The sequence below is a fragment of the Strongylocentrotus purpuratus genome, unplaced genomic scaffold (assembly GCF_000002235.5).
Source record: "Strongylocentrotus purpuratus isolate Spur 01 unplaced genomic scaffold, Spur_5.0 spur5_scaffold_6, whole genome shotgun sequence".
NCBI classification, from domain to species: Eukaryota; Metazoa; Echinodermata; class Echinoidea; order Camarodonta; family Strongylocentrotidae; genus Strongylocentrotus; species Strongylocentrotus purpuratus.
In genome coordinates this window covers 11,992,623-12,004,780 of record NW_022145612.1, presented here as the reverse complement: position 1 = coordinate 12,004,780, position 12,158 = coordinate 11,992,623, and the positions used below count along the sequence as shown (strand labels likewise).

The 12,158-nt window shown below is 37.0% G+C and overlaps 1 protein-coding gene and 1 non-coding gene across 2 annotated transcripts; both read right to left on the bottom strand.

Moving 5' to 3' along the window:
• Positions 1 to 2,874: 2,874 nt before the first annotated feature.
• LOC115919501 (galactosylceramide sulfotransferase-like) lies at positions 2,875 to 4,489 on the bottom strand. The gene has a single exon (XM_030973515.1). The coding sequence runs from the start codon at positions 4,408 to 4,410 to the stop codon at positions 3,340 to 3,342; it is 1,071 nt and encodes a 356-aa protein (XP_030829375.1). The 5' UTR covers positions 4,411 to 4,489; the 3' UTR covers positions 2,875 to 3,339.
• A 15-nt stretch (positions 4,490 to 4,504) lies between these two features.
• Positions 4,505 to 10,541, bottom strand: LOC100893172. The gene is made up of 3 exons (XR_004061878.1): positions 9,322 to 10,541; positions 5,395 to 5,565; positions 4,505 to 4,669 (listed from the first exon to the last, which is right to left on the bottom strand). It is a non-coding gene; the product is annotated as an uncharacterized LOC100893172 (transcript).
• Positions 10,542 to 12,158: the final 1,617 nt, after the last annotated feature.

Genomic DNA, 12,158 nt, shown 5'->3' with positions numbered 1-12,158 from the left:
TTTGGCGGGGGGGGGGGGGAGGTAAGAGCCTTTCGCCCTTCCCCCGTTTCCCTCTTTCCTTCTTCCTCTTCTTTCTTTCCTTTTATATTTTCTTTCCCTTTCCCTTTCCCTTCTCTCTCTCTCCTTATTTATTTTTTGGCGGGGGGGGGGGGGAGTGAGGAGGAGGCAAGAGCCCTTCGCCCCCCCCCGTTTCCCTCTTTTCTTCTTATTATTCTTTCTTTCCTTTTATCTTCTCTTTCCCTTTCCCTTTCCCTTTTTTCCTTCTCTCTGTCTCCCCCAGCTAGGGCTGGTTTTGTTTACGAAGCGCCCGTCAGGAGAGTACACGATAGAGTACACGATAGAGTACACGATAGAGTACACGATAGAGTACACGATAGAGTACACGATAGAGTACACGATAAAATTGACGATATCGTGAACTTTATATCGTGAAATTTTCACGATAAAATTCACGATATCGTCAATTTCATCGTGAAAAGTTCACGATAAATTTCACGATATCGTCAATTTCGTGAATTTCTTCGTGAAAAATATGCGATAAAATTGACGATATCGTGAATTTTATCGCATATTTTTCACGATTTAATCTATTCGCGATGTCCCTTCAGGGCCACCATAAAATTGTGTTTACTTTCTAAACAGATAAATATAATTGGTTTTAAAAAAGAAGAACATGCTCGTTTATTAGGTAAGAATTAACCCAATGTTGGATTAATTTTTTACCCGAATCTTTTTAGAGTTTAGAGTGTGTGTGTCTGTGAGTATGTGGGTTATAATATATATATATATATATATACAGAGAGAGAAGGGGGCAAAGAGTCGGAAGCACATGATTCTAGTTAACCATAATACACACTGTCACACCAATACATAGGCCAGCCTCCTGGACCGTGTCCATGTCGCGCGCCCAATCACACATCATCAACGTTGACAGTACAGTTAGACCATGGCCAACAAAAACAAAAAAATCATTTTTTTTTTTTAAACTTCATTTTTTGTGTCTTTTTTTGATTTTTTTTTTCGTCCCCATTTTGGAGGATTTTTTTCTATAAAAAAAAATCATTGGGATGTCAAGCATTTACACAAAGTCTATAAAACACTTTAATAAGTTAAAAGACTAGTTTAATGTATAATGAATATCAAGACCAACACAGAAATTATATTTGGCTTTGAAATACAGCACCTTTTCAATCTCTATTGTACTACTTATAGCTACTTGCGCCCTCTATATAGCAAATAATGCCTAATCGGTGACCATTGGTCCCCCATGATCCTCTTTATCTTATGTTAACTGAGAGCTGATTTGATGACATAACCACCTCTCCAGTGACCTTGCAGGGTGGTCTAATCCCTCCTGAAAACTAGTACAGATGGAATTTAAAATGAGTTTAAGAATACTCAGAACCTGATTTGAATGAATGGCATATTGACATAGAAAAATAAAAATGACAAGTTTAAAGCCTCGGTCACAAATGCCATTACGAACTGCTACGAACGCCGTACGAACAATTTTCAGACAATGGAAATTCGGGAAGACTTGGAAAAAATGGGGGATTCGTACGAAATTATCGTTCGTACGAACCTTTGTGACCGTAGAGTATTGCGTACTGAAAAGACCAAACTAGCAACGGGACGCATTTTTAACCTTGCAATTGATACAATGGTATGTTTGGCATTTAAGACTGCTCCCCCCCCCCCCCCCAAAAAAAAAAATAATAATAATAATAATAATAATAATAAATAAATAAATAAATAAATTTAAAAAAAAAATAATAAAAAAAAAATAAATAAATAAATAAATAAATAAATAAATAAAAATACGAGCGGCCCGAAAATGAAGAGTGGCAGTCGAGGATAACCAAAAGATTTTTTTTTTCGGGGGGGGGGGGGGCCTTACCACTCCTCTCATTCTGTACCCTGATAACTTTTTGGGGGATCGCGCGATGAGTGGAGACACCGCTGTGCGTGTGGGATCCTGGGGGGGGGGCTCATTGTTTAAAAAAAAGGAAAGACGACCCTCCCCCTCCCCTGGTGCTTAAAAGGGGGGGGGTGGAGGGGGGTGCGATTTTTAAAAAAATCGGGGGCAACTAAAAATTAGTGCTCACTACCCCCTCCCCCTCCCTCTTGGCATCTTTCGTTTTAGTTGTGTTGGGACTGTGTCGAAGTGAGCAAAAACAGGATTCTTTTTTTCATAATTTTGTTGGGCCCCAACTAACGTGCCGTTCTGACGGTCCCGGTAGAAAAGTTTATTAGCTTTTAATCGATTTTTCATGCATTGTTTATTATGAACATGATGTAAAGGTAGGAAGATCACAGCTTGAAAATTGTGCGGGCGGCCAGTAGCAAGTGTAAAGGTTGCTTGCACTGTGTGATCATCTCTTTTATTACGCATTTTGTGCAAGATATATTTCTGAGTGTGTACCCACGGGGGTTGCCGTTGCTTTTCTATGTGTTATTTCCTTTTATATGAAAGCGTACATGTGACCAGGCATTTATTTTGCCTAACACGTAATTTCACTATTGACCGTTCATTAGAAAATACTTATGACCGGTCATTAGTAAATAATTATAAACGGTTATTAGTAAAATCATGTTAAAATACATCATTTTATAAAACAAATAAAACATCATTTTACAAAAGAAATAACACCATTTTGTTCGGGCATAAGTAAAATTACTTACACTCGGTACCTTCGAAACAGTCCAAACACCATCGGCTATCGCCTCGGGCGCGTTAGGCTGTTCCAAAGGTACCTGGTGTGGGTAATTCTTACTAGTGCCCTAATTAATCCCATATTCGACAAAAAAAGATCAAAGAAAGTTGTGATGAAGTGAACATCGAACGGGGAACAAATGAACACTTTAAGAATAGAATGCGTCTTAATCCTTTTCCTTCTTTTCCCTTTCGTCTTATTCTTCTTCACACACTTATAATCATTTTGATTACTTTATTTACCACAAATCATCGATAAAATTTATACTATTATAAACAAAAACCCCTTGAAATAGCAACCGTGTAAACATTTGTATGAATATGCTTAGGCCCTATTTAAGTTGGAGGGCATGAATTGCAACAAAAAACGGATGTATACAATGTATACAAAATAAGTGTAAGTGTCAGGAAAATCGAAGCCCAATTAAGGCACGAGATAAAGCACAACATCAATGGTTTCATAAACGTGAACATGCTAGGGATGAGTATGATTACAGCTTGTATTTCTGATGCAAATAGTCTATTGCTTCGAATTACATGTATATAACGTGGCACATTTTTTTCTCATCCCAATTTTAATTTGCTGTGATTATGTGATCCTTCCCATCTCTTGCTTTCTCATCCTCTCACTTTACAGATACGTCAAATTCGGAGGCTCCGTTAGATTTTATTATCCTACGTGCTGGGATCGCAAGAGCGACCTTGTCTGGACGTATTTTCCGACGATTGTCATAAGTACGACGATTGTCGTAAGTACGATGATTGTCATAACTACGTGGGAATTGGCGCACGCTGCGGTCTGACCACTTCTTACTCTTCTTAGCTTCGTGGACAGCTCTGTTCACCATACCCTTCATAATCAGCGATGCATAGGCCACATCGTCCCGAAGCATATCTTTACAGAAGTTCGATGAGTCTGTTTTCAGTATAAATTTTTCAACTCTTCTATCTTTGCGGTTCTTTTCGCCTTCATTGATGCATTCATTAAATGCTTTCTGTTCCAAGCTATGGAAATATTGCAGATCTTTCTCAAAGTCTGGTCCGTAATCGTTAACCTTTTCCCAGAATGTTTGGTTGAAATGTTTATACAGCATGGCGTCTCCTGCGTTCCATTCCAATACATCGTCGGCCAGGTCCTCTGACACTCTATACCGATGAGTTTTACTTCGGATCCCATGCGATAAGTACAAAATATCCTCAAAGTCCCAGCAAAAGAGTTTACGTAAAATAATCAGAGACTCATCAAAATATTCATTGATTAGCATAAAATCAATTTCTTTGGAAAGTTGGTCGATTTTTTCTTGGATTTTACCTTTATTTTCGTCGTACTTGTGATCGAGACCCAGGTCGAACAATTGGCCATTTCGAATCTTCTGCCACGCGCTGGCCTTTCGTTCGTAGTACATTCTTGGATTTGACATGAATGTTCTGAAGGGGTTCGATCCGGGTATCCCGAGATGATAACCCACTTCAAAGTAACCAAATACAGATTCAAGTTGTGTGACCGGGTGTCGGATAATCGAAATATACTTGGCATGGGGCACTACTTTATCCATTTCTGGACGGCTGTATCGAGCATGATTGACAAGCATGTCAAAGTCTCGTCTCGTTCTAAATGGAATTTGATAAATCATTGATTTTTCAAAAAGTTTTATATCACATATGATATGTCCACTTTTTCGCATGGCAAAGCTCATATTCCGCTTGTAGCCATACCGCTCTAGTATAGATACCAATGTCGTAGATCCCGTTTTGTGCGTCTTGATATAAACTATCCTTTGTATAGGTACTTTGCAGGTTGGAGGGATGACACCCAGTCCAGGGGTGAGAGTCTTCTTTTCAACTTTGTTCTCTATCGAAGGCGCCACAAATCTACTAGCCGAAGACAAAGCGGTTTTCGCAGTCAATCCATTTGTTTGGTTCCATGAAGGCTCAATGAACACTCTATGAGACGGGCTGTAGAATAAAAACACAATATAATATAGTTGTGTAAACTTCAACACGATTGCAAATACTTTCGAGAATTCAACTTTTGAAGGCAATTTTCAACCCTGGGTGATTTCCCACATAAATCATGATCGAATTAAGTAATAAATAATGTAATGTTCGCCTTCAACAGATGATGGACAAGGCTATGGCAATCGCCTACATTGTTCTACCATTTTAAAAGAGATTTGTTAAGAGGGGATTCTATTTACTCAAATTAAGAGCATGTTGATGCAAAATCCCCCATAATTCCATGAAAATATCCCGTAACAAAACAGCCCACATAATTATGGTTTCAAATGGAAAGGCTTCATTGATCGGTGACAACCTTTGACCCAGTGGAAAATCTGTATTTGCATAGACTGGTTAGTCTGAATAGTATGCATTTAAAAGCAAGGAACATGACATTAGACTTGAGGAAAACGTTAATAATTTTGACTTTTTTTCACTTTTCAATGAGCATCATGCACATTATCAGCACAATCGCACATACTTTCAAGAAATCAAATCAAGGGCAATTTCAATTGCTTATTGTATTGCCCATGGAATGCACGTTTAAATTATATGTAATAATTATACCATCTTCATATTTGAATATTCAAGCTCAAGGCTAATGAATTCGCCTCAAGGTGATTTTGGGGAAGTCTTTGCGATCGTCTAGCCAGCAGTCATTAAAAAAAAAAAATCTTTATTACCTTTGAACATTGCTGATAGTATATTTCATGAAATCTTGGTGTACTGAAGAGATGTAGAGAAATGCTGAGAGTCCCATGAAGATAATGGGCAGGGTCCAGGACTTGGAGATGACATAATGAAGAATTTTGATGGGACCGCCGGAGTCTTGCATGGTGTCGTCCCCGGTGGCTCTGTAAAAAAAAATTGAATAAAATAAGCCAAAGACCATTTTAAAAAAATCTAACCTTCGCAGATGAAACATCTTATCTGTATTTTATATATACATTTTTACTTGACTATATTTATATTTTGCACAAGAAATGTTTTCATTGATGCATTTTATATGACCAACGTATCTAGCTCACAAGTAAATATCAAATTGTCACATAATTATGTACATGAATTTTTTTTTTTTCAACATACACTTTCGTCTGAATAAACATGTACTTTTCATCCTGTGATTTATTAAAATTGTGTGTCTTGGGAATCAGGATCTGCAAATGATTGATAATATATCTATGTTTGTAAAGCTATTATTAGCTTTGTTACTGTGAGGTAACGGGTATGGTAGTTTATGGAGGAGTGAGTTCTAGTCGTGTTTAAAAAAAAAAAATTAACCATTGTACTTTTAATGTGTAATATTTGTATTTGTATTTGTATATGGGACTGTGCAATATCTTGTTATCTTGTTACATGTTTACCTACAAATATGAGCAGTGACGTAATGAGCAAAAACTTTTTTTTTTTGGGGGGGGGGGAGGGGGTCAGAACACAATCCGCATCACCACCAAGTAGCATAATGCAAGGGCGGCGGAGTGTCTTCCAAAGCTGGAGGGGAGCACCAACAAAAAAGGGCACTTTCTGAAGAAAAAAAAGGGGCACCAGGTCACCTACAAAGGGAAACATCAAAAAAACATACACCAATTTTAGACATTGGTATATACCCCTACATCTTCATGATTGTGATTACACTACCAGGGATGACATCGATATGTGTTTCTTTCTTTACGTAGTACAACAAACTTTGAACTTTGGGTGTGATGGTCTGAATATAAATTTCCGAGCGAGCGAGCAAATGTTTTTTTTGTTTAGATCTGTGAGGTCCCAGTGCGAAAAAATTACATCTTTTAAAGAAGACCAACAAAAAAAACCTGATGAGTTTCAAGCACAATCTTATGAAGAAAGACTGAAAATTTCTTTTTATAAGTTACATAATTACTTATATCTATAAATGCGAGCGAGCGAGCTCTAGGGAAAATTGAAGAAAAAGAGGCTTTAAGTCGCCTTGAATTAGGGCTGCATGTTATGGAGAAAGGAAAAGTAGGCTCTTATCAGAAAGGAATAAGACAGTTATTAGAAAGGTGCTCGTGTCAAAGTAAAAAGGGCAATTATCAGAGGTGAAAATGGCATTTCTTGCACCTGAAAAGGGATACTCAACAGAGATGAAAAAAAGCACTTGTGAGAATGGAAAAGGGCACCAATCAAATTTTGATAGGGGCATTTATCCGAAGGAAATAGGGTACATGTTAGGAAGGAAAAAGGGGCACGTATCCAAAAAGTAGGGGGCACTTATCAGAGGTGAAAAGTGGCATTTAAGAGCAAGGGAGGGGGTTTTATTACCGTGGAAAGGGGCACTAGTAAAAGTAAAAAGGGGCATTAACAAATTAAACATATCTAAGTTAACTCCAGGATACAAGCAAATTAACATAGAAATTAGGCATTTTGTGTTTTTGTACATAGCATCAACATCATATCTTTATATTACGAGAACATTTTGTTTTTAATATCAAAGACAACGGACATATTTCTTCAATCCAATTTTTAAACATATTTTGTTCAAGGTGCATGATGGTTATTTTCAAAGAGTCTTGTTAACCATGCCAAATGCAGGAATTGAACTTTTGAATGTAAATCTACCATACCTAGGTCTGCATTTTCAGCTGTATTTATTAAAACAGATCTTTTGACCTTATTTCTTTTCGAGTTCCTTAGAAAATTATAAATCAATTTATTCAGATCCACAATCAGTTTCGGAGGAATTGATAATACTGAAGTAAAATACACAGGTTGTGAAATAGTTAACAATTTAATAAGAACAAATTTACCATGGACAGTTAAATTTCTCAATTTCCAAAAATTGAGGATTGATTTTACTTCTTCAAGTTTCATAGCCCAGTTTAGGCGATCCTATTTCTTTTTATCCTTAGTGAGGCTAAATGCCCAGATACTTAATTGGGTCATCAATCCATTTTAAGCTATTTATGAATTCAAATTGGGTTGACATTCTTATTGCTTTTGTTTCCATAACATTTAAATTCGGCCCAGCATAGTGTCCAAAGCTCCTTAATCTCCAAGTGGAATTTTGGCGGATTCAACATAATGAAGAAAAAGGAAAGCATCGTCAGCTAATTGTGATATTTTACAAACTTGCGAATTATCATTATTTCGAGAATTGACATTAATACATCATTATTTTGCTTGATTTTCAAGGCCATTATACTTCAACAACAAGAATAAACAACTGCACAGGGCTGACAGCCTTGTAGTTCCCCGCCTCTTTTCAAAAAAATTGATATCCAACCATTGTTTAAGCACTTCCCATCGCATTAGTATAAATTACCTTAATCCAGCCAATGAATGAGTCTTTAGAATTCAACTTATATGATAACTGAAGAAAACAAAAATGATTAACCATATCAAAAGCTTTTTAAAGATCAAGAATAACAAAAATACAAGAAAAAGAGACCAGTTTATCTATTTCAGATTTCAGTCTTTAAAATAAAATTTTTGCTATGATTTTGTAATCGGTGTTTAGTAACGATATTGGCCTCCATTAATCTACACTTTGTTTATCCCCTTTATTATAATGACAACGTAAGAACAGCTAATTTGGGGATTTCGGTTAATTATTCTTTTGTTTAAAACCTTTACTAATCTATTACAAATGTTTTAATTTCTTCCAAAGAGCATCGACAAAATAATACACATAGACTGATAGACGATCACTACCAGATGAATTTCTGTTTTGATAGAAAAAATAGCTTGCCGACGTTCTTGTTCAGTAATCAGTCCTTTATACAAGACTACGCTTCGTCTTCCATTTTTGTAGGACGTCCATTTGCGGCCAAATAATTACCTATTCCAGACAAGTTAGCTCTATCTCTATCTATCTTTTTTAAGAGTATATACATCATGTATCAGTTAATAACATGGATATGTATACAAACAAATTTACGATTACAGTAAGAATAGGTTCTTGGTTTGTAATTCGTTTTCTTTTCTTTTTTCAGTTTGCAGAAAATATCTTGTTGATTGTTTACGATATTCCACCCATTTCTGTCTTGATCTCATGAAAGCTCCTTTACATTTATATGTTAACCATTGATCTAATTTCTTTGTAATTTTTTCCATTTTCCCTTAATTTTATTCAGATGGATTTTCGTAATTTTCATTACGAAACTGAGTAAATTCTTCTCGTAATTGTTTAAAAGTTTGATCCAAGGTTTCCCCTCGAATATATTCTTTAATTTTAATTTTGCACCTTTCCCATTACATCTGCGCATTTAGGTCTGCCTTTTTCTAATTTGATTTTAATATGAGAATCGAACATTCTATTTTCACCTTATATTCGTCACCCTTAAAAGTGAATTATTAATTTTCCATGAAGCACATCCTTTAAAAGTGTTATAGGTTTTAAGACTTAGGGAGACTGCCCAACTTCATCTCGGATGCAGCCGTCACACGATGGTGGTGATTATAAATTCAGCATGTGCATGTATAAATACGCCACTCTATGGTATACAATCAACACAAAACTACATGTAAATGTTGTACTGATCAAGACTATTTCATATCAGAAGAGCACTCTTTCAGAGATGGTAGCAGAAGTTTATATCTTAAACTCTTATTTCTTATTTCTTAACAGTAAGATTGTCAATATAACATACCATATACAAATGAAGATTGTCTCCATGGAGTAAAAACACCCAATAAAGTAACACTTCTGGTTTGACGTGTTCGCCGGTCAGCTCGTTTCTCTACTCTCAAAACACTACTTACACTATCCTTTGTACATCCCCCCTCCTTATGTTATAGCCGCTTTTATTTTTGTCAATAGCACGCGATCAATAATTCTAGGGTTAATAATCCCTTTGATGGAGATATAACTGCGGACGTCATAGACATAAAGCTACACATCCGCAGTTTTATATAGACTCGTATTTATAGTAAAAAAAACAAATAGGTGAAATCGGGAGACGCAAATAGGTGACTGCTTAAGCAAAAAGAAAAAATCAAGAGTATGAAAAGCCCGGGAGAGGGCATGCGCGAAAAAAGAGGTACAAAACTGATACCAAGTCTGAGAAAGTGGTAACCACCACTTAGTAAGTCGCTTTCATCACTTAGATATAGATCTAGACTTTACTATTAATTATAAAGTACGTCTAATAAACAACCTCTTTGGATTCACAGCACGTGGGTATATTTATGTTCTTCTTTCCTTTGGTTTCTAAGGAAAATGAACAGAAGGTGGGTATTGAAGGTTGCCCCAAGCCCCGTTCATAATAAATGGGGGAATAATTATACCCCACTTTAATAACTTAAGAACTCCCTTTCCTGCAGATGATTCCTACACACTTTAGTTTGAATCCAGCGAACGGGTTTCAAGAAGAATAATAAAATGTGCAATTACTGCCACTAATGAATTTGAGGGGGGGGGGGGTGCCTCTGGGCCCCCACTGGCGATACGTAACTTAATTCGAACAACTTTATATCTCCCTTGCTTAAAATTGATTCCTTCCACGTTTGGTTAATATCTGGCCTTGCATTTTTGAGAAGTTGAAAATGTAAACAAGAGGGAATTTCAAGGGGTTGCTACTCCCAAACCCTCTCCTCCTAGAGGGGTCAGTAGCCCTTCAGAACAATTTCAAACCTCCCTGCCTGAGGATTTGCTTTGTTACTATTTGTGTTTTTGAGAAGTAGTTGAAAATGTAAACCAGAGGGGATAGGATAGGGGGTTCGTAGTCCTTTGGCTAAGGTGAGCAAATAGGATAAAAACTCATTATGAGCTTTGAATATGTTTGCATCATAAATAGTGATTGGCCTAGGTTTAAGCTAGTAACAAAATATTGATATCGTTACGCTGACCAGTGCAAAAGTAAGAAAAAAAATAAACTTTTAATTATTTCAAACAAACAAAAAATCTTTTACACACAGGTTTATTGACTTTTTGTTGTTGTATTCCGGACGATTAAAATCGCGATTTAAAATCAAGTAGATTGAAATCGCGACAACCCTGCATGGTTTAGACCAGGCCTTCTCAACTAGTTTATTAGAAGTGCCAAAATGAAAAGAATTTGTAGTTGAAGTGCCACCCTGTATGGTTGAATGTTCTGCGAGGGAGCGTAGCAACTGAGCCGAAAATGGGTGGGGTCCAGGGGTGAAGCCCTAACGGGGGAAGCAGGGGTCGGTGCCCCTGAAGATGCTGGAATTAGGGCTTTCTAAAGGCCCAAATGGGGCATTTCTAACACTATTTCATTCCACAATATAATCAATCATATTAATTTCATATTGATGTGAAAAAAACAGTAAAATTTCTGGGTACAATTACACTGGAGGTATATTTATATGTAGTTTTTTTGTGTGCAATAAACACGGGAAATGTCAAAATAAAGTGAAAATCAAAACGACAAAAACAAGATGTTTCCACAAATTGGCAATGTTAAACTTGGTATCCCATCGTAAGCTTATTTGTTGTTCAGACCTTATAGTTTAGAATCGTATAAAATGGTAAAAAACGATAAATTCCCCATTTTGGGCTCAAATTCAACTGCAACTTTTTTATTTAGCTGAGTATTTAATTCTAAAATATATATTTTCTTTCTTTCTGTTTTTTGTTTTGTTGTTGCAACAGTCGCGCGCCACTCCCACTGACCGCAAGCGCCACAAGTGGCGCGCGCGCCGCCAGTTGAGAAGGCCTGGTTTAGACTCATGCTCAGATTACGTAATTGCCATTGAAACGTTTACACAATACATGTATTTATGGATGCACACAGGACTTCCAAATGTTGTTGAATTGCATTTCGTTAACGTTTTTCTGATCGTGGTCCGAACCCGGCCCCCCCCCCCCCCACAGTGTTATTTAGGGTACGCATATGCGTGTTCCAACCGACCCCCCCCCCTTTTCAGCAAAAGTCCGGTGTGTAAAGTCAATACGGCTCGACCTTTTTCTTTTGTATACGAGCCTTTTTCAGCACCCCCCCCCCCCTTTCAGCAAAAGTCCGGTGTGTAAAGTCAATACGGGTCGACCTTTTTCTTTTGTTACGAAAAGGACATTTTGGCAACACGCATGGGGTCCGTCCGTTCTCGGAGTGGGGGGGGGGGGGCGGGGGTCCGAACAGGTTGGGTGGCCGAAAAGTTTATTCAAACAGTAATTTAACAAGTTTCCAAACAATATTTTAGAAAGCTATGACACTTTATGTTGGAAAATATCACCAATGACAAAAACTCACGTTGGTTTATCTAATAGGAGCGGTCTATTTGATGTTTATTTTTCATGTAGGTAGGGCGAGTAGGAATTGTAGGAAAAATGAAATTGGGTGGGAAATTATGAAAATGTTAACAAAACATCGGCAACTTTTGCAGCGTTTTGCGAATATCACGGTCATCAACAACCACAATGAAATATGCGTGAATGTATGAAGGGGTGACCAAAGTTCGCGGAGATTTTGACAATATTTGAAAATGTGATATTCGATATATGATTTCTCATATTCTACACACATTT